Here is a 22,993-nt window from a genome sequence, read left to right on the forward strand (position 1 = left end):
GTGCCTGAAGATTGGAATAATGCAATGATAGTTCGTCTTTACAAAAAGAGCGAAAAAGAGGAGATCAAGAATTATCGACCAATCAGTCTCTTATCAGTAATTTATAAAATCTTCAAAAAGGTGCAGACATATAGGCTTGAATCAACAATTTCAGTCAAGTTCAACTCCAAGTGCTTCCCTCTGATGGGTGCTCTAAAATTCCTATTTACTATGTTTCTGACTTGAAACATCCACAATCCTTTGAAGTTCCTTCACGCTCCCTGGGGTTAAAAAAATATATCTGCAATGAATGAAAGCAACACCCTCACTTTTGCGCGTACTGGGTCTGAAAGGGTTGTAGATAAAAAGCGAAAAATTATATCACTTCCTTCAGGGCACTTACGACGCTCGTAGAATCAGAAAATACCAAAAAAACACGCTGTGATTTTATTTCACATTTCACAGTCATGAATCAATCCAATTCAGCGGTGTGCTGTTTATCCCCCAATCTGGTGCAAACACTATAAGAGTTTACTATGGTGGACAGGATCAAAAGCTTTTTGAAAATCTAGGCAGATAAATTCCATATTTTTTGACCATTACTTAAAGCACACAGAGGACTTAACATTATATTTCTTTCCTTTCGAACAAAGGGTGTGACATCACTCAAATTAGAGGAAAATTTCTACTTACATTCCATTCATCGTTTTACCCCACTAACTGGCTTTTAAAAGAATTGATTATAACTTCAATCAAAATTTAATTGCCTGGACTGATCTTACGGATCTCTTGGTAAAACGTGAGGATCACGTTAATTATAAAAAAATTTAAAAAAAAAACGATTCTCTTCTGTTTGCAAATCTAGAAACTTTCATTCTGATGATTGAAAATTTAATTTGGATCCTCTTCTTCATGCGTTATAACTAGAGCCCGGGTTATATGTAAATGCGTACATGCATTTGTATTTTCATATTTTTTCCTTTTTCATTATTAATGCATACAAGTACGTAAAATGGAAGAATTTTCAGAATAAGTGCATAATTTTAAAGTTGTACGAAAGCTCAAACACATTTTTTATAATCTTTCAATTAAATGTTGTTCATAATATTTTCACTACATCGGTTTTTGACCACAAGAGGGATTTAGTGAATTAATAGAGATGTTTGTAATACTGTAGTTTTCGTATATCAACCGTTTTATTGCAAGGCTATTTCAAAAGGTATGCCAAAAGTGTTCAATCTTTTTAGAAATAGCGTCGAAATTGTTTTGTTACTGGCATATCGTTACTGAGCAGCTACAACAAACTAAAAAAATGCCTAAATAAAAGAAAAAAAGAAGTTATTTGCATAGCAGTATATATATAAGTTGAGATATTTTTTTTGAAAATGAATATACACTAAGTAATAAAAAATATGCATTTTAAAAACATATCCGCTTTTGTTTTTGCACGGTGATTTTTATTAATACATATTTTTTCATTTTTGGTACGGATTTCGAAATCTTAACTTTTTCAGGAATTTTTAGTGCACATTTTGTGTTTTTTATATATATTTTGGGATTTTTAATGCATATTTTTGCATTTTAAGTGCATATTTTTGCATTTTAAGTGCATATTTTTGCATTTTAAGTGCATATTTTTGCATTTTAAGTGCATATTTTGGCATTTTAAGTGCATATTTTGGCATTTTCAAGTGTATATTTGGATACTTTTAGAGCATATTTCACCACTTCTTTAGTACATGTAATCCGGGCTCTAGTTATAACAAACGCCGACGATAAGCTTATGATATTTTCCATTTTGAAGTTGTACTCATGTATTTTTTACTAATGTACCATGTGTTATGTTGAATTGTCAAAATTCATCATAACATTACATTAACTTAATCTTAAAATAGTTTTAATGGTAGAGAAAAGAAAAGATTATTATATTGAATAGATTTTTGTCTTATGTTTTATTTGTACAGTGGCATAATTAATCATTTGATTATACCGATATTTAATTGTATATATTATGGTGCATATAATAATAATAATAGTGGAAAGCAAAATCTATTCAATAAAAAGTTTAGGCCTTAAGATACAGTGGTACACGGTACTGCTGCCTTGGGGCCCCAGATGAGAAACACGGGTCGAATTACAAAGGGTTGTAAGAGAGTGAAAGAGATGGTCATCGAGCCATATAAGGTAATGTTTGTTTTTCAGGGGGTGTGATTAAGGGTCCTTGGCGAGAAGAATTTCTCCGAAGATCTTAACGGTCCCCTTAAGTTTTCCCCTTTTTTCTGTTGTACCTCATTCCCCCTCTCTCTCCCTTCTTCGCCAACGGTAAATTAAAACGCCGAATAATTCCCTTCAGGACCTGTACTCAGTACAATTTCATATAGTTTTGGATCGCCAAGGGACCTTTTTAACATACCCTCTGGGAAAATTCGCTCGCAGTCTCGGGAGATAATTTTTCAACGCTACTGTCTGACGAGAGTTTTTGCTCTCGCTTGTAATTGAAGCTTGCGCGAGTTATATATATGTTCGCTCGCTGGTGATTTGATTTTACTATGTGCCTCGTTGAAAATAATTACGCTACTCGAAATGTAGCCTTCACGCTCCTGTGTTCTCGAGTAAATCACGTGCATCTACCACTATTTGATAAATAACGATTGCACGAAAGAGCAGAAATCATATGGATGGAGGGTCTGGATCAATGGTCATTCCAGCAATCACTATGAGGACGGCTTCGCCTTCCAAAGGGCCGATAGTAGCCAGCTAGCGATAGTAACCAGTCGGTGAGTGCCCCTACCAACCTGTTCCTGAGAGGTGCTCTTAACAACAGGAGTGCTCCTACGAACCTGCTCCTGAAAGGTGTTCCTAACAACAGGAAGGATTCCTAGCCGCCAGTGACCTGCAGAATATGCGGGAAAATAAATTCCGTCTTCATTATGGACAAACCTCCATGTTCACCTTTTCGAGCGTCAACCGTAGTTTGCATAAATAGACAGAACGATAATATGTAAGTTTTTTTTTATTTAAATCCTTGTAAAGCGATGTTTTTTTGTTTTTTTTTGTCTCGGAAAATCTAACCTTCATTTGGTAGATGTTTGCATTTATCTGTATAACCTTTAATTGTTAAAAGGTAGCTACCTACACCATTGTTTTCTATTGTTAAAAATTAAATATCTTCTTTTCCTTAAAATTTGACTCTGATTTACTTGCTCATGAAAGTGTTGTGTTGTTTTCTTTCATCTTATGGATTGCTAAACCCCTTGTCTTGATCCTGCAATATTTATTCGAACCTGGGTGAACGGATTCCAATTTGAATCAAAGAAAAATATAAATTAAAGAAGAAAGGATCAAGACAGAATGGTGCCCTGACCACTGAAACAACACAGCATCTTTTGTGCTATTTCCTGATTTGCCATAATGATTTAATCGGAGTCAAAGTATTTTTGTAAAGTTGAGTATTCTCAAAAAAAACTTTTATTGAAATTTATTTTTCTGTCGTAGGGGGTGACCTAAAAAGTATATATATGTGTTTTATTTGATGATCAGTTAAAATTTTTCTCATTGTTTTTTGGTGTTACTATGGCTCATCCGGCAAGGGGTAGGGGAAGAAGACGTGCAGAAGGCACTCCCCATCTCACGTCTTATCTAAGCGTAATCCCTTTCTTCTCGGGTGAAGACCCAAATCAATTTTTTTTTGAACTGGAAGCAATATCTCGCCATGGTCAGTTGACAGATCAAGACCTTGTTTTGTTGAATACTCCTCATATTGGCCCTTATGCCTCTCGGAAATTCAATAAGCCAAATAAGGGTCCCTACGTCATTCTTCGTAAATTTGGTCCGGTCAACTACGAAATTGCACTTGTAGGTGATTCCACAAAGAAGCTCAGAGTTCATGTTGACCGAATAATACAAATTCCTAACACATCTATGGACACTGCTCAGTTAAATGGTCAACCTCCTGACAGTGAAGGGATTAGGAACACAAGTTCAAGTCAAAGGGATGTACCATATAATCTGAGACCACGTGATGCTGCTGGTTTTGTACAGAGAGCTTGAGTTGTATATTCTTGTACCTTAAAATGATGTTTATACTCATTGGCACAGAATTCCTTTATATATTATTATTAGTATTCGAAAGTTATGTCCCTAAATTTGTATATATTCAGTTGTTTGGGAAAGTTTCGTTATTTTGTAAATTTGTGGACCCATATGTGTCACACGACAATGATATTTTGTTTTAAATAGATCCCATGAAAACTGTTTACATTTTTATGAATATGTGCGATGATTTACATACTATGTTAGTTATGTCATGAAACAATGATAAATATTTCATGGAAACGAAGATGTGGAATATGTGTAGGATAAGGTTTATAGAGAAACCTCTTATCAAGCTATGATTGATTGTTATTAGGAAGAATTAAGATGATGTGTTTATAATTTTTTTCCCTTATGCAATTATATTTCAAGTTGAGTGTTAACTAGATTGTTGAGCTAGTAACAGATAAATCGATGTACCGCAGACATTACATAATATGAGTTGTGCTTACATGTACACCGTTCATATCTGATATTATTGTTGGCATTTTTCCTAAGTAGTGTTTCAATTGGCCATTGAACACTTCCTTGATGAGAATGCTTCTTGCGATCGGGGGCAGTCAATCAGTGATGTTGCGTTGATTGGATCTACAATAGACCAAATTCAATAAATTCTGTGTTGCATTGTGTTGTCCTCCATATCCAACCAGCACAATATCCAGGCTTCACTTCTTCCTTTTCCGTAGCTGCATCCTTATCGACGAGAATGATACTAACGTATCAAAATCAGATTGGAAAATTGTAAGCATTGAACTGTACACATGTGTTCTGAAACTCTCGCATATCGTTTTTATGTTTAATAGTGTGTAGCGATTGTGTCCCTACTGAAGAACTTCACGTATATTCTCACATTATGAATATGTATATGCACGTAATTTTGGTTTGTGTTCACGTATTTTCTGGTGTTGTATATATTTTTTTTTTGTATTTTAGTATATATATTTCACTCCCTATCATCTTTCACATTTGCCTGATGAGCCATACAGATCATTGTGTAATATGCATATTAATTAGATTCGTGTTTCTCACATTGGCTTTAACGTAATCTTTTCGCCCTCGATTGTAACATTTAACATGTTAGGGATCTCATAATTTAAGGCTAGCTTTTGCCGTTCTTCGCGTGGAATTTTCATTCTGAAAATTCTGGGGAAACCGAAGGGAGTATGTTATGTTGAATTGTCAAAATTCATCATAACATTACATTAACTTAATCTTAAAATAGTTTTAATGGTAGAGAAAAGAAAAGATTATTATATTGAATAGATTTTTGTCTTATGTTTTATTTGTACAGTGGCATAATTAATCATTTGATTATACCGATATTTAATTGTATATATTATGGTGCATATAATAATAATAATAGTGGAAAGCAAAATCTATTCAATAAAAAGTTTAGGCCTTAAGATACAGTGGTACACGGTACTGCTGCCTTGGGGCCCCAGATGAGAAACACGGGTCGAATTACAAAGGGTTGTAAGAGAGTGAAAGAGATGGTCATCGAGCCATATAAGGTAATGTTTGTTTTTCAGGGGGTGTGATTAAGGGTCCTTGGCGAGAAGAATTTCTCCGAAGATCTTAACGGTCCCCTTAAGTTTTCCCCTTTTTTCTGTTGTACCTCATTCCCCCTCTCTCTCCCTTCTTCGCCAACGGTAAATTAAAACGCCGAATAATTCCCTTCAGGACCTGTACTCAGTACAATTTCATATAGTTTTGGATCGCCAAGGGACCTTTTTAACATACCCTCTGGGAAAATTCGCTCGCAGTCTCGGGAGATAATTTTTCAACGCTACTGTCTGACGAGAGTTTTTGCTCTCGCTTGTAATTGAAGCTTGCGCGAGTTATATATATGTTCGCTCGCTGGTGATTTGATTTTACTATGTGCCTCGTTGAAAATAATTACGCTACTCGAAATGTAGCCTTCACGCTCCTGTGTTCTCGAGTAAATCACGTGCATCTACCACTATTTGATAAATAACGATTGCACGAAAGAGCAGAAATCATATGGATGGAGGGTCTGGATCAATGGTCATTCCAGCAATCACTATGAGGACGGCTTCGCCTTCCAAAGGGCCGATAGTAGCCAGCTAGCGATAGTAACCAGTCGGTGAGTGCCCCTACCAACCTGTTCCTGAGAGGTGCTCTTAACAACAGGAGTGCTCCTACGAACCTGCTCCTGAAAGGTGTTCCTAACAACAGGAAGGATTCCTAGCCGCCAGTGACCTGCAGAATATGCGGGAAAATAAATTCCGTCTTCATTATGGACAAACCTCCATGTTCACCTTTTCGAGCGTCAACCGTAGTTTGCATAAATAGACAGAACGATAATATGTAAGTTTTTTTTTATTTAAATCCTTGTAAAGCGATGTTTTTTTGTTTTTTTTTGTCTCGGAAAATCTAACCTTCATTTGGTAGATGTTTGCATTTATCTGTATAACCTTTAATTGTTAAAAGGTAGCTACCTACACCATTGTTTTCTATTGTTAAAAATTAAATATCTTCTTTTCCTTAAAATTTGACTCTGATTTACTTGCTCATGAAAGTGTTGTGTTGTTTTCTTTCATCTTATGGATTGCTAAACCCCTTGTCTTGATCCTGCAATATTTATTCGAACCTGGGTGAACGGATTCCAATTTGAATCAAAGAAAAATATAAATTAAAGAAGAAAAGGATCAAGACACCATGCAAGCGTGATTGAACATGGTTTGGTCAATTTTCAGTTAATATAAAAGATATCTTTGATATTTACATTTCAAGATGTTTAAAGAGAGTTATTAACAGGATTAGTAAAATTATTGATTAATTAGTATTTTACTGATATTGACAATAAAATCATAATATTTGAAAAATTTTAGCGGGGGGGGGGAATAAGTAGTAATAGCGTTGAATGCATAGGGTACGTAGATGACACCTGATATCACAAATACAGCAAACACTACTTTTTTTTCCCCCACACTTTTTTTTCCTCATTTATGCTGTTTTTCCCCACTTTTCTCCGATTTTTAAATTAAAATATTTCAGCGAATATTGCACTTAGAAACGTGGAATTTTTTGTTGGCCTCATGACAGACAGGGAAACAACTTTCCTATTCGATTTTTGAGCACAGGGTGTCTGTATAAAAAGTTATTTTTATAACATAACTTGTATAAAAAGTTAAAAGTTATTTGAAAGTATACCTGTAGTGTCAACGGTTCTCCAGTAATTAGCCGTGTCAGATGGCAGCTATGCATCCATAGGTGCCGGAACCTAGTTGCTGAGGCTATTTGAGCACCCATCAATAAATTATATGAGTGAGCTGAGCCCCCCCCCCCGAATAATCCGTGAATGTACAATGCAGCACACAGTTCCGTCTCTTACGTACGGGCTTGAGCACGTATATACGGGACGAATGGCGATTTTCAGCCTCCAATGTTTTCGTCATGTCGTCGCCTCTGCATGCACCCTGTATATACATTGTGATTCAGAATAGATGGGAAAAACTTTGAGAGGTAGTAGTACACACCAATATAAACAATTGTCATCAAAGAATGCATGGTCTAACGTGAAACGCAAACTCACTAGCGCGTTTCAAAGCGGTCGCTCCGCAAACGTTAAAATGGCAATCCTGTTGAAATTTATCGTGGGAGAAAAAGAACCCCCATGGATGCAAGTGTAACCTGGGGACAAAGAAGAAACTGTATGCAAATCTGCATCACAATGCATTGGACCGGGAATCCAGAAAGGATCCCGTTTCGCACAGCTGCCGATGCAAGCGCACAAATGTTTTCGGATTGGGCAACCACCTGTGGAGAAAACGCAGACCGTACATTCATGCTGACTCTGTGGTACTTCCGTTTGTAGCTCCGTGAATGAAATGCATGTTTGCCTTTTCCAGTATTACCAAAGTGCGTCATTATCCCGTACGTTACAACTGTTAGAACGGTTGCACGCTGGAATAACTTCACAGGGCTGGCGACGGCGCCTTTTATTCGCTGCGACGCAGATTTGCATACGGATTCTTCTTCTTCCCCAGTTTACATTTGCATGCATGGTGTTCTTTTTCTCCAGATAAATTTCAACAGAAATGCCGTTTTAACGTTTGCGGAGCGGCAGTTTCGAAACGGGCTAGCGCGTTTGCGTTTCATGTTAGACCATGCATTCTTTCATGGCAGTTGTTTGCATTACTGTGTACTATCACCTCTTGAAGTTTTCCCATCTTTTCTGAATCACCCTGTATAGGATCAGACAGAACCTTTTTTGAGATTGAAAATTTTCAATAGTCATTTATTTTTCTATCGGATCATCAGATCGAACTAATAGAAACTTAGTAAACAATCGAATTGAAAAATCAACCCCTTGAGTTAGAAAAGATTAAAAAAACTGGATATTTTTTCGAATTTTCGAAGGTTTCTGTATCGACTTTTTCAATTCTTCAAGTGATATATATATATATATTTTTTAGCTCGCTTTATTATTTTTCCCCAATCATTTACAAGACGTAAGTATTTTGCGGATGAAAGTTTCTTTCGAGATAAAATAAACAATAGAGTTTTTGTAAACAAATAAATATATATTAAAAGAAACTAACATTTCTTTTTCAACTATTAATCCAACTTATTTTTTCAAAAACTTTTTTCAACAGCTGCTATGTTTTTGTTCAGAAAAAGCGTTTTTCTTAAGTTAATAAACACCATTGTGGTGTGGGCATTGTATTACAAAACTAGTTTCTATTTAGTTTTATAAAATTTAACGTTTTGAAAGTCAAACATTGCGAAATAACTTTTCGTAATATAATTTGTTGCATAGGTATCAATTTTTCAGCATGAATGTTCAGTAGTACTTGCAACTATTCTTGCATTAAGAGCCATAATACAGTAGATCCCACTTATAACGTTTTCAAAAAAACGTTGTAAACGGGAAATCTTAATGAGAATTACTTAGATTTGGGATCACGAAAATAATTCGTACTAAGCGGGAACATTATAAGCGGGATTGAATTTAAATACCATAATCATAGTTGGATGATGATACGGAGTATTAGATATTGAATTTTATAATCGAGATGTAATGATTGAATATTTTCCTGAACACCATCTTGATATTAATTTTTCTTTCCAAATTTCTAATAAATTCTGTTCAACATTACTCACAAAAATATTAATAGTTGATTTTCACTATTAATGCCTCAAACGTAGGAACTGTTTCTCCTTACAAATCGTGAACATTATAAAGATTTTATTAGAGGTTTCTCTAACTCTTTTATATTCTACTCTTATATTATTATTTACTTTTAATTTTTGCCTTTCTTGTGTTTCAGATATTTTTCCGACCAAAACCTGAACAGTTATGAAAAAGTATCAACATGGTGGAAGTATGGTCAACAAAATACATTCTGTTGTCATGAGAAAGTGGAAAGCGTGTTAAAATCGGTTGGCCGTTCGTTTGCCATTACGAAATGGAGTCCAACAGTTCCAACACCACTTATGCATTTGGTGGTGACTATTACTTCTACACGAATAACTCTGTACCATTTTCATCGGCTGCTGTTAACGACTCGATGTTTTCGTTGTTTCCAACGGTTAACAACTCTCATGTTGCATGGAAAGGCAACATGGTCGCAACTGAAATGACTCAAGACTCAGAATACGGTACTTATGACTGGGATGGATCTCCTTATCCTAGCGGGTATTCGAACATGAGAATAATAGTAACGGCATTTTTTGTAACTTTCATTATGGTGGTAATTGTCGTTGGCAACATGCTGGTATGCATCGCGATAGCAACTGAAAAAGCTCTTAAAACTGTTCAAAATTGGTTTATAGCTTCATTGGCGGTGTCGGACTTCTTAGTTGGTCTTGTAATCATGCCATTCTCATTGGCGAAGGAACTCATGGGCTACTGGATTTTCGGGAACTTGTGGTGTGAAATTCACGCCGCTTTGGACGTCCTACTTTGCACAGCTTCCATAAATAACTTATGTCTCATCAGTCTCGATCGGTACTGGTCAGTTACGCAAGCCGTAGAATATTTGAAGAAGCGGACGCCCACACGAGCTGTGTTGATGATATTCTTTGTGTGGTTTTTGTCAGCACTCATATCTCTTCCACCACTTCTTGGTTGGAAGAAAGAAGATAAGCAAGAAGATTACCCGTCTTGCTCTCTGAGCGACGACGTTGGATACGTGTTGTACTCTGCTTTGGGATCATTTTACGTACCAGCTATTGTCATGGTATTCGTGTACATACGAATATTTATGGCGGCAAGGTCTCGTGCTCGGAGGCACGTAAAAAAACCCCGTCAACCATCTGAAGTAACAAATGATCCGCATCGAGATAAGTCAACAACTACTACTACATGTACAAGCTTCAGTAATTCAAGCCCACCTGACAAGAGAAAAGACCAAGACTTTTTTCGGTGAGTGCTGGATCTAATATCGATTATTTTGCATTCGTTTGCGTCCCAATTACAGACAATAATTGTGGGGCTTAGTTTTAAAAGGGAACATTTCCACCTTTTTGTTCGAAATGCACTTTTCAATTTCTTCTGAATCTTTGCGATGAGCTCCGTCAGATTTTGCAACAGGGTTTATTCAAACGGGAATATTTTTGGTCAAACTTACAATGCCAAGTTGGTCGTTTCTACCAAAAGGGAACATATCCCCCTTATTCATTCACTGCCGCATTTATCATTCAAAAGGGAACATAACAAACCGGTTGTCCTATTGACGTTAAGGGATTTTTCTTTCAAACAGCACATTTTTCAGAAGCACTTTTAAAGTCGCATTCCACACTCCAGAGCCTCTTGATAATAGACACCCATGAGACCGAAAATTTTGTCCGTGTGTGTTAATGGATAATGAAATACATTGAGTCTCATCGACGCAATTCAAAAAAGTGTCTGTTATGGGAGGTTGCACTATAGAATGACCGTGTTTTTTCCGTCACTCACTAGAGAGAAGTAAGAGTACTTTACTTGACTTGTGGTGAAACCTTCTGGAATTAATTAGGTGGCATAGATATTTCAAAATTTTCAGACTTCACCAGCTCCAATTTTGATCAAAAGGTAACATTTCCACTAATTTTCTTTCAAAACGAAACATTTATATAAATATTCTTATACCACTCCCTTATGCTACCTGTGTTGGGCTATTTTCTGCTTTTGTAAAGCAATCCATTCCAGAGAAAAGAGGTTTTTACCTCTGTAAATTTATTAAAACTGGAAACGTTCCCTTTTGAAAATCAGCTCCTCAATTTCTCAAAAAATACGTCATAACTTTTGGAGAATCAACCTTATAATGCATTAACGGTCTCAGTGTAATGAGTGCACACATAATCATGGTGTGATAAAATAGACCAAATAGGTAGTAGAATATTGGCATATCTACTACTGTCGATGGGATTTCCGAACCATTTAAGCAAACATCAAAAAACAAAATTTACGCTAATTAAAAAAACATTATTTTTTCTAAAATATTTTTCATCATTGTTCCTGACCTTAATGATGAAGGTAGTACGATAATAATTATTTACTAATGAAAGTACCCCATGCTTTTACTCCCATAGACTTCCTTGGTAGATTTATAGACTCTGATTTTTCAATTCGGAATTTTCCGATTAGGAACAGAACTTTTCATTGCAATTCTTCATTCTCTATCAGCTTATAAAGTGAGAAAGTAAAAATTCTTTAGAGAAGTAACAATTATATAACTTTCCATGGAATGCAAACAGTGGAATGAAAATATTGGCGACGCGCGTTAAATAGCATTACATAAAATTTAGTAGCATCAAATATTTTATAGATGAAGCAACAACAACCGAGAACTTTTTGTACAGATTTTGTATTTTCTGTGCTCCACATATGTGTATCTCATTTTTAACTGTTTTAAATGGTTTTTAATGATTATTTTTTCAAGTTGTGACTTGAAGCATACGTACTAACTCAAATGGTGCTAGTAAAGATTTTATCACCTCAAATTGCTATTTTTTCTTTTTAAATGGCATTTTGACATACCTTAAGCACAAATCAATCAAAAACAATTTTTTAACAGTCAGTTTTGGCTCGGGTTTGAAGAGAGTATAGCATTTTGAAATTTATAACGGGGCTCTACATATTTATAATTGAATTTTTATTGAAAGAAACCGAACTAACCTCAAATTAGAAAGCGAATTAATTGATAATCTCTTATTAGACATATGCTATATAAATCATCTATAATGACTACCCATTATAAAATAATACAGAATAAAAATACATCATAGCAGAAGTATTTGTATAGTTTCAAATGAAAAATATATTTCTATTAATTCTATTCATCCCTTGCATTAAAAAAAAAACTGAGGTAGCATCGATGAAAACGAAAATTAAAAATAAATTATAAAATAGCAGATAATTCAATGAAATACGCAATTCTTAAGAAACTGCTGACTTCAAAGAGCTTATGACGTCTTCTATTTTTTTTCCATTATTTCTTCTGTATAAATGCCGTCCTCATTGACGAAGGACTACTTTTATAAATTAAAAAAAGAACTGGTTTATTTTGATGAGGATTAAAAACACATTTATACCCAATTCCTCTTTTTTATTCTAAATATATAAGAAAATCTAGATGTTAACTTACACGAAATTTCAAAATAGGATTCACGTTCTGGTATTTGGTGTTCTTTATTCTCTTCGCTCCAGAGGTACACGTGAATTTATATATGAATATATTTTTAACGGTTTTTAAATTGTTTTAATGATTCTTTTTTCAAGTTAAGACGAAGTATGCATAAGGACACCTAACTCAAATGATCCTAATAAACGTATCGGTCCAAATGAATATATCCAGTTCCAAATTAATTAATTAATTTTTCAATGTTTTTGTCTTTAAAGAGCATTTTGACATACAATAAACATAAATCAATCGAAAAAAAATATTTTAATGTTTAGTTTTGGCTCAAGGTTTGAGAAGAGATAATTCTATTCATGAAAATACGTGAATAGCAATAAATAGCTCTCTGATGAAATCGTAGCTCTCTTTTATAATGTTGACATGGAGAGAAATGGGTGCATTCGCGTTTTTTTAATCATTGAAATTCGATTATTTTATAATCGGTTTCGCAAGAATAATAATAAAAAATGGAATTGCGAAACAACATTTATTTCAAAATGAAAAAGTAATCTGGTTGATTTGTAGAGTATGTTTTTGCCAAATGATTACTAACTTTTTTCTCTCTCTCTGACTATTACGCATCAGAAAAACTGTTATAACACTTAACTGATTAATTGAACTCTATTTCTAAATAGAACTTAAAAACCTATTTGATCGCAATCGACCTGGAAAAGAAAATTGAAGAAAAGTATACAAGACTTATTTGCCATTGGTTTATACGACAAACTATAGTTTTTACAATTTATGTCATTGTTTTACGTTTCATTCTTGCTTTTTTATCATGCACAGTTTTAGTTTTTTGACATGACAAAAGGGCTTCTTTCTTATTTTTATATCATTTGTTTCGGCGCAGTTTGACCAAATTGGTCCTTGCGTCAATAAATTTAAAATCCAATCCAATCCCGTATACATTATTTCAACAAAAAATTAAGATATTAATTAAGTCTTTTATTAAATATAAGACTTAAGACTGGAACGTATAACTCGTTCTTCCGCTGCAAAAAGTAGCGGAGTGTGGAATCCTTTCTCATATTTTTAAAACGGATGAAAAAAAATGGTGTTTGAATTAGATCTTTTTCATTTCCTTGATCTGTTGATGAGAGAGGAAAAAAAAGCAAGAGGTGTGACAGGGTTACAATATTGCACCAGTTTTGTGCTTGAAAGAAACAATAAAACACTTTTACTATAAAAACCTAAAGTTGCTCGCATAAGAAGCGCAGTTAAGAGCGCAGACGCTCATCAGTCCACCGTTACCCGCAGTCTTTCTTAGATCAAATTTTAGTCATTCATGTTATTAAACATGATATTACAATACTCTATCATGATTATGCTATTATGATATATCATATGACCTCCAATGCATAAATATTCGAATATTTATAACTATACCGCAGCAACACGATATGAATTCACCTTTGACATTACATTGTTTTCCAACATGAACTCCAGATAATTATTATTCGAGACTACATATAATATATGAAGTACTAAAATTCCTAGTATGCACCCCCCCCCCTCGTACTTATATCATTTCTATTCTGAAGGTAATCCCAGGATTTCTTTTTTTTTTCGTTGTAACATTGCAATAGCTTTTAGATTATCTTAGTAACTTGAGGAGTAATATCCGTTTCTTTTTACTTCCTAAACGTTAAGGCGGAAATTGAGGAAATTGTGAGCTTATTATGAAAACTTGGTAGATGTATAAATTTTAACGATGCAAAAGGGAAGAGGTATACTTGTTCTTATGCCAGAGGCATTCACATCCGGGAGACCTATTTTTTTCTTTTTACCTTGAAGAATCTAAAAAAGATTGAAGGCATTGCTACGGAAAACTGGTCGAAAAATGCCTACGCGTGGTTTAACGAAAAAAATCATCCACCATCTATAAATTTGAATTTTCATGATCTTACTTTTAAAACAATTGTCATTGCAAGGGAATTTGTTAACGTTGATCATGGTCTTGCATTATCCTAATTAAATAATATTGTGAATTCTTGTGATAAAATTCTAGATTTGGTTTTGCGCAGTGTAAGCAATGTGCAGTATAATCGTTATAGAGCTTTTGATCCTCTTGTTATAGAAAATACGTATCATCCGGCTTTAGAGATCTCAATTTGTTAATTTTTCAGTAAGCACGGCAAAGTCCATCATAATTTCCATTTTCGTACAAATTTTAACTTTAGGAAAGCTAATTATAATAATATGATAAGCCTGCTTCGCTCGGTTGATTGGAATTTATTGAACGAGATTACTAATGTTGATGAAGCCATACATATGTTTTACGGTAAAATCTTCGCTATTTTCAATGAGTGTGATCCAAAATTCCGGCCTATGAATAAGATTAATTTTTCAACATGGTTCACTCCTGATATTATTATGTTAATTAAAAAAAAGAGTCGACTCCGCAGGTTCTTTCGTAGTGGTAATTTAGGTATAGTTAATGAATTGCGTATTGTGAAGAATACATTCTCAACAAATAACTATGTTGAATCAATAGGAAGAGATATAAATCAAAACACATCCACAACGTTTTTTGTCTTTCTGTATAAATCTAAAGCATTTTCCTGATATAATGTCATACGAGGGGGTTCACAACCGTAGTAGACCAAGTCCATTTATCTTTATTATGAATAATAACACCTTAAAGTTTTTGATAGATAATTAATTCAGTTCAAGTGATGTAAAGGAATTGAATATGGCAAAGTTAAGTTAAAACTATCATCTTTTTAGTGCCCTGTTTTTACAAATAATAAATTAGTATTTATATTGTGAATTTATAGTCCTCCTTTAATAATGAGGACTTGGTCCACTATGGTTGGGAATTGAAGCTTCTACGAGAAAAAATATGATGCTACAATGTAAGTGAAGAACATTTTATTATGATTTATTTTATATTATGAAAAATTTTTGATTTTGATATATTTTCACTAGGTATATTCAAACTACAAATCAATTACAATGAATAAAAAATGCTACCATTTGTCGTAAATCAATCACTGTACTATTATCATATTCATCAACTCTAGAGGAAGTAGCATGGAGCCTAGTATTTGCCTCCACTGGAAGATTCTTGAAATATACATGATGAATAGGTGTAATGTATGGGAGAAGATCCATGTCTTTCTTCTTGGCCAAAGTGATCTTTCTACGGTCCGAGTACAATGCATTTTGACTCACATGAGACAAAGAAAGCAACTTTCGTCCACGAACCTGCTTTTCAAAATTTATTTTGCGAAAAGGTTAGATCACTTTGAAAATCCTCATTGAGGGTTTCTTTGGACTCTAACATGAAGGGACAACCTCTCACAACTCGCAGCCATCTGATATTTCACCAACTGACGCAAACTCCCTCAGTGTCCTTCTTTCTGTTAGTGGCAGCTATTCCAAAGCTGTGGTAGAAACAAAATCAGAATTTTTATCTTCTGTAACAAAATTTTGGCCATTTCCTCTTTGCATTCCTAATTATTTCCTAAGTGTTCTTTTTTTCGACTTGATGCTTCAATCAGGCCAAAGTCTGAGTCGTTCGGAAGTAAAAAGAATGGCCGGACACCATGAATTTGAGGTCAATTGACTGCGCCGCTATGTTTGTACTATTGACTAGTTTCAACAGTGTAAGACACATTTTGATGTCGTGGTTTTGGCCACCATATGCATCGGCACATAGAATTATTTCCTTATATTTAGAGGCTTTCTCTCTTAGTTGTCTCACAACAATGCTAGAAATGTCTTGAGAACCTCTTTCCCCTTACATTTCATCCCAAACGTAAATGTATCCATTTATTTTCAATGTATTATTTATATCCAACTTTTATTGTTCACGCAGCTACCTTAGAAACTGTTGATTATTCTATGTTTGTGCATACCACATAAATATATTAAGAGATTCCCCACTTTTTCGTTTTTTAATGTGCAATAGTGTAGATTTTTAGAGTATGCATGTGTATGTAAACTGAAGAGCCAAAAAAACTCGTCTGGCATGCGTATGCAAATAAAGAGATATGGAACCAATCAGAGTACGGCGCTGCGGTCGGCAACGCCTATATAACACAACAAGTGTCTGGCATGGTTGTTAGATCGGTTACTGCTGCTACAATGGCAGGTTATCGAGATTTAAGTGAGTTTGAACGTGGTGTTATAGTCGGCGCGCGAGAGATGGGACATAGCATCTCCGAAGTAGCGATGAAATTTGGATTTTCACGTGCAACCATTTCACGAGTGTACCGTGAATATCGGGAATCCGGTAAAAAATTAAATCTACGACATCGCTGCGGATGGAAAAAATATCATGCAAGAACGGGACCAACGACGACTGGCGAGAATCATTAAACGTGACAGACGTGCAACCCTTCCACAAATTACTGCAGATTTCAATGCTGGCCCATCAACAAGTGTCAGCGTGCGAACCATTCAACGAAACATCATCAATATGGGCTTGCGGAGCCGAAGGCCCACTCGTGTACCCTTGATGACTGCACGACACAAAGCCTTACGCCTCGCCTGGGCCGAACAACACAGACATTGGACTGTTGAGGACTGGAAAAACGTTGCCTGGTCTGACGAGTCTCGGTTCCAATCGCTTCGAGCTGATGGACGTGTACGGGTATGGAGACAACCTCATGAATCCATGGACCCTACATGTCAACAGGGGACTGTTCAAGCTGGTGGAGGCTCTGTGATGGTATGGGGCGTGTGCAGTTGGCGTGATATGGGACCCCTGATACGTCTAGATACGACTCTGACAGGTGACAGGTACGTAAGCATCCTGTCTGATCACCTGCACCCATTCATGTCCATTGTGCATTCCGACGGGCTTGGACAATTTCAGCAGGACAATGCGACGCCCCACACGTCCAGAATTGCTACAAAGTGGCTCCAGGAACACTCTTCTGACTTTAGACACTTCCGCTGGCCACCAAAATCCCCAGACATGGACATTATTGAACATATCTGGGATGTCTTGCAACGTGCTGTTCAGAAGAGATCTCCACCCCCTCTTACTCCTACGGATTTATGGACAGCCCTGCAGGATTCATGGTGTCAATTACCTCCAGCACTACTTCAGACATTAGTCGAGTCCATGCCACGTCGTGTTGCGGCACTTCTGCGTGCTCGCGGTTGCCCTACACGATATTAGGCAGGTTCACCAGTTTTTTTTGGCTCTTCAGTGTATATAGGTGTGTGTGCATATATATATTTAGTTTTTCCTTTCTTTTTGGTCTTTTATATTATGTTCTGTGTGTCCGCATATATATTATTTTTCTTTTTTCATCAATTTAATTGAGCTAGTGCCTGTTATGAGTGAATAAATAAATAAACAAAAATTTTAAACTATTCTGCTCTATTATTAAATATAGTATTTCAATTATATAATTAGAAAAAAAATTCACGAATTATGAAAGCGATTATTGTAAAAGTGAATTTTTAAGACGGAGATGAAAGCTATTAGCGCTGTCAAACAACTCTGAAGATGATTTCATCACATAATACAGGGTGGTTATAAATAAACTAACACTGCTTAGCTTTATTATACTGACAATACTTCGACCCATGTAGCGCCCGTTGTGTTGGACAAATTTCATTGAAACTTGATATATATGTTATTTGGACCATGAGAAAAACATAACTGCGAAAAGAAGTCCTCTTTTCACCAGATGGTCAAAAATTGAACTATTTTTTCATGGAATCTTTTTTCCTCCATGGTCCATGTATCCTGTATTATTAAGTTTTATCAAAATACCTCCATCAGAATGGGTGCTGCATACGTCTGAGTGGTGTCGGTTTATTTAAAACAACCCTGTATTTTGAAATATAAAAATACTTTTCACCATTCATTTCTTAAGAAAAAAGCCTACTCTGTTATTCATAGTGAACCTTTTAAGCTGGATTAATATTTTTTGAGTCGCACGAGCACTGTTTACGCCCGTCATCAGAAGATGAGCACCTATGCGGCAACTCTAACACATTCTAGATCTTAGAATAGCATAGTATGGACGCTTGAATGAAAGATGAGTGTGATGTGGGAGGTTTGATTAGAGGCTGTTGGTAAAGAAGTCACGAGCATGATGAGCACCAGGTTGAATATACTTTCTGTTAATGATTTTTCGGTATCGTTTTCGTCATTAGATAAATGTTATTCAACATCATCAAGTACTATCACGAAAACGTTTGACAGCGCAGAACAGTTGTATTGTAATTGTTGTATAAGATTTTTATAAAATACATCATACGTCTTTATACACATATGAAACCAAAACCCATGAATCAACCCCCCCCCCCCTCCGAAAGCTAGGTCCTGAGTAATCTTCTGGTTTTAAAAATTATTTCGTTTTTTCCTAATGAATTATGAAATTTGCTTTAGTTTTTCTAAAGTGATCACTGATCTTATCTATCATGTTTTTTTTCGCCATATACAGGGTGATCAGCGAATAACCCCCTTATTTCAAAATTAAATATCTCTACAACAAAGATCAATAGAATTATGCGGTAAACGGCACGTTTATTAGCAAAACTGTAAGAATGTTGTACAGAAATTTCGAAAATTTAGTTTTTTTTTTAATTTTTTAAAATTTAAAAAAAAACAAACAAAACTGGAGATTTTGGGGTTCCGAAGATCCTCATTTGTGTGAAGAGAAACCACTGCATTCGCCTAAAGTTACTGCATGGGCTGCGGTATGCGCCATGTGTGCTGACAAATTGTTCCAAAATTGTAACGTAACGTTCAGTAGTAATCGTTTCTCGCACGAAGAAGGGGCCGATAATGCCTCTGGCGCATACCGCAGCCCATGCAGTAACTTTAGGCGAATGCAGTGGTTTCTCTTCACACAAATGAGGATTTTCGGAACCCCAAAATCTCCAGTTTTGTTTTGCTTTTTTTTTAAATTTTAAAAAATTAAAAAAAAAACTAAATTTTCAAAATTTCTGTACAATATTCTTACAGTTTTGCTAATAAACGTACCGTTTACCGCACAATTCTAATGATCTTTGTTGTAGAGATATTTAATTTTGAAATAAGGGCTTATTCGCTGATCACCCTGTATCAACAAGAAACAAATCATTCACGCATTCACGCTGTTTTTTAACATATACATTTCTGGTCAATAAGTTTTGTCAATTTTATATAAACTAAATAATATAAAATTAATAAAATTTTCTCAATATAATTATAGAGCATAACGTGCGAAAAATTTTTATTAAATTAGTATATTCTTTTATACAAATAGTATATTGTTGCAGAAATGGTGTATATTCTTTAAGAAAAATAATATATTCTTTTGGATTTAAACCGTCATATCATTATCTGATTACTTCATGATTCGCAAACTTATATCTCCATGTTATCACCCGTTGGCTACACAAAATACGTCAAGAAACATCTAAATTTGATTTTCTCCTCTGATAATAGTGCAGAGCTTGACAAATCCCCGACGCCAGTTCACCAAGGCAACTAAAAAATGGAATTGGGGCCTAAAATATCATTTGATCATTTTTGTCGCACCACAGTCATTTTCTGCACACGAGGGATACTTAGACCGGGACCTATAATTTAGTGCTGATTCCGAACGGCAGCCTTTTTTATACTTATTGAAAGGTTGGTGCGCTAACCCCCTTGATGTGGGACTCCATGCGGTAGTAATCTTTTAATGTGGTCATGTTTCCGTTTCTGCTGTACCCAGGTGTCAGGAACGTTTTTGACAAGGACGAACCGGATATCGCACTCGTGAGACCTCTAAACATCCTTTGGTACTTCAGGCGAGTATTTTACCGACCTGGGCTACCGCGCCCGCCTAAAATATTTCATGTGTAATTAAATTGGAACCTAAGGGCAACACAAAATTCTCGGAATTAATGTCAGTGTGTCCACTAGTAGGAAAGAATTTCTCCAAAACCTTAAAAAGTCGGAGATAAAACTGATTTTGCACCGTTCTCTTTCTGGGAAAAAATGATTTTCTCCTAAAAAATCTGCCCGGTGCCTAATTTTTTTTTTGTCAAACCCTGATATAGTGAAGATGATAGTTTTAAAATTTTGATAGTACTGGCAAATTGATGTTATATCATGGCATATGATATTTATTTAATTTTCCCGACAATTTTCAGATTCCAAGACCAATCAAAACTGAATGGTGGAAAACGTGACAGTCCAACACTTTCCAACATGCCACAGATAATTATTGAAGCAACACAAGAACTACAACTCCCGTCCCCTACACTTTTTCAATCGGAGATTCATTCCCATCCACAAGAAGACGACATTCCAGAAGAATCTTTAGAAGAACAAGAAGAGGAAGATGAGGTTTATCGAACTGCACTAACTGCTTATCACGGTAACCACCGTAAGAGCAGTTCTGCTAGTTCTTCCATGTACGCTGGTGAAACCTCTGGTGCTTTATTAGATTCCGACGAAGGTAACAGTTCATCATCTGCATTAAAGACTACCATCTCCGTTGTTTCTCATCCACAAACTCATCATTCCCCTCGCGCATACTCATCTCCCCATCAATATCCAAGGCGTCCTTCGGCAAGAAGTCTCGCTGCTCGTAGATCTAGAACTACATTCGAAACGAGTATATCTTTATCGGACGAGATCAGCGTAGCCAATATTCATAATGGAGAACAAGAAGTGAGTGAACTGTGTCCACCGTCTTCTATCAAGAAAGGCAGACGTCTCAGGGGACCGTTACCTCTTCGTAGCCACGGTCAGCTTATAACGACCACATCAGACGCCGAAAGGCAAAAACGGCGCATCGCTAAGGCCCGTGAAAGACGAGCTACGCTTATTCTAGGTTTGATAATGGCTGCCTTTATTTTGGCTTGGCTACCGTTTTTCGTTTTGTATGTACTAGCAGCTCTTTGTGATTCTTGTAACATTGGCCCCACTGGATTCGCGACAGCTTTCTGGTTAGGTTACTGTAATTCTGCCCTCAATCCTATTATTTATACTATATTCAACAGGGATTTTCGAAGAGCATTCAAAAAAATTCTTCTAAAATAAAACGGCTTTTTTTTTCGTTCAGATGCTAAATATAAAGCCACAAAATCAGCTATAATGGTGACACTTCCCGAAACCTTTGATTACACTGTCTTCCATTATCAAAACGCTGAAAACAAAGTGCCTGCAGCATATCACTTCCCCCTTATTAGAATCCGGCTTATACATTCTTCTATTCCCATGCTTATCTGGCTATTGCCAACACGTATCCGTGTCATTGTTTTTTGAGAATAAAAACAACCGAAATTTCATCCGAGTTTTTCATTGATAAAAAAAATTATATATATATACAAATATAGAAATTTTAAATTTTCTGATTATACATATTTTGTATAAGAATAATAAAAATTTCCATGGTGCAGCCTTAATGCTGTTAATGCCAGATGCAATAATTCTTATGAAAGCATTTAGGCCGCTGCTAAAAAATAAATTATATATGTATATATATATAATGTATATGTATATAATATTCAAATACTCAAATCCATATTTTGAAATGGTAATCGATCGATTCATAAGCGTTAGAAACCATATTCTGTCTTTCTCATTTTTAACGTGTTTGAATGGAAAAAAAATTGAATTTAATCATTCAAAAATGTTTGCAATGATTAAATTCATTACTTTTGCAAGCAATCAATGAATTGCTTGCATCGTAAGAGCACGTATTGCTTTTACAATGCTGTTTGCAAGTAAGTTATACGTGTTTGTAACGAACAAGCAATTGCATTACTTGGTTGAATAATGGCAACATGAAAACTATGAATTTATCCTAAAAGGAATAAGAAAGTTTTAAGCATGTGATTATAAGTTATATTTTTGCAGTATGAAATATATTCACACTGATGCCAGTTAAGCAACGAGAAGGTCCACGATTGCAATACTACTTAGATGGGTGCTTAGATACGTAATTTATAAAATATACGAAACAACGAGGTGTCATTGCGTTTTCCCACATCGAGCCCTTATGCAAATTGTGATAATGTTCTAATTTTTTTTTAATTTGGTAATTTTATCCTATTCTATCAATAACATCTATTTGAATCTAGTCCAAACTTTATCCGTGATAGTGATGAATTGTTGATAATTATATTCCTATATTCATATAGTCCTCTTCAAAATTCGTACTCTAGGAGAAATATTCTTTCATAATCGAATGGTCCATGATATGTAAAAAAATCACCAATATTCGGTAAAAACTGCATAACTCCTCAATCTGATGAGCCAACCATAAATTTTTTTGAAGCTACGCTCGAGTACCACGTGAACCACACTCGCGGACTAAATTTGAGACTGAATAAAAAGTAGCTGA

General features: G+C 35.3%; 1 protein-coding gene across 2 annotated transcripts in view; it reads left to right on the top strand.

Moving 5' to 3' along the window:
- Positions 1-21,953, top strand: part of LOC149085224 (alpha-2C adrenergic receptor-like) — a 70,174-nt gene extending 48,221 nt beyond the window's left edge. For both annotated transcript variants that reach the window (XM_089233099.1, XM_089233100.1), the window contains 2 exons: positions 9,366-10,462; positions 20,793-21,953. In XM_089233099.1, coding sequence (XP_089089225.1) covers positions 9,504-10,462; positions 20,793-21,687 — 1,854 coding nt within the window. In that variant the 5' untranslated portion in view covers positions 9,366-9,503 and the 3' untranslated portion in view covers positions 21,688-21,953. The remainder of the gene's footprint in view (positions 1-9,365; positions 10,463-20,792) is intronic.
- Positions 21,954-22,993: the final 1,040 nt, after the last annotated feature.

Source organism: Pholcus phalangioides, unplaced genomic scaffold, assembly GCF_987345545.1.
Source record: "Pholcus phalangioides strain wild (caught in Gottingen) unplaced genomic scaffold, Ppha-v1.0 ptg000007l_1, whole genome shotgun sequence".
Classification (NCBI taxonomy): Eukaryota; Metazoa; Arthropoda; class Arachnida; order Araneae; family Pholcidae; genus Pholcus; species Pholcus phalangioides.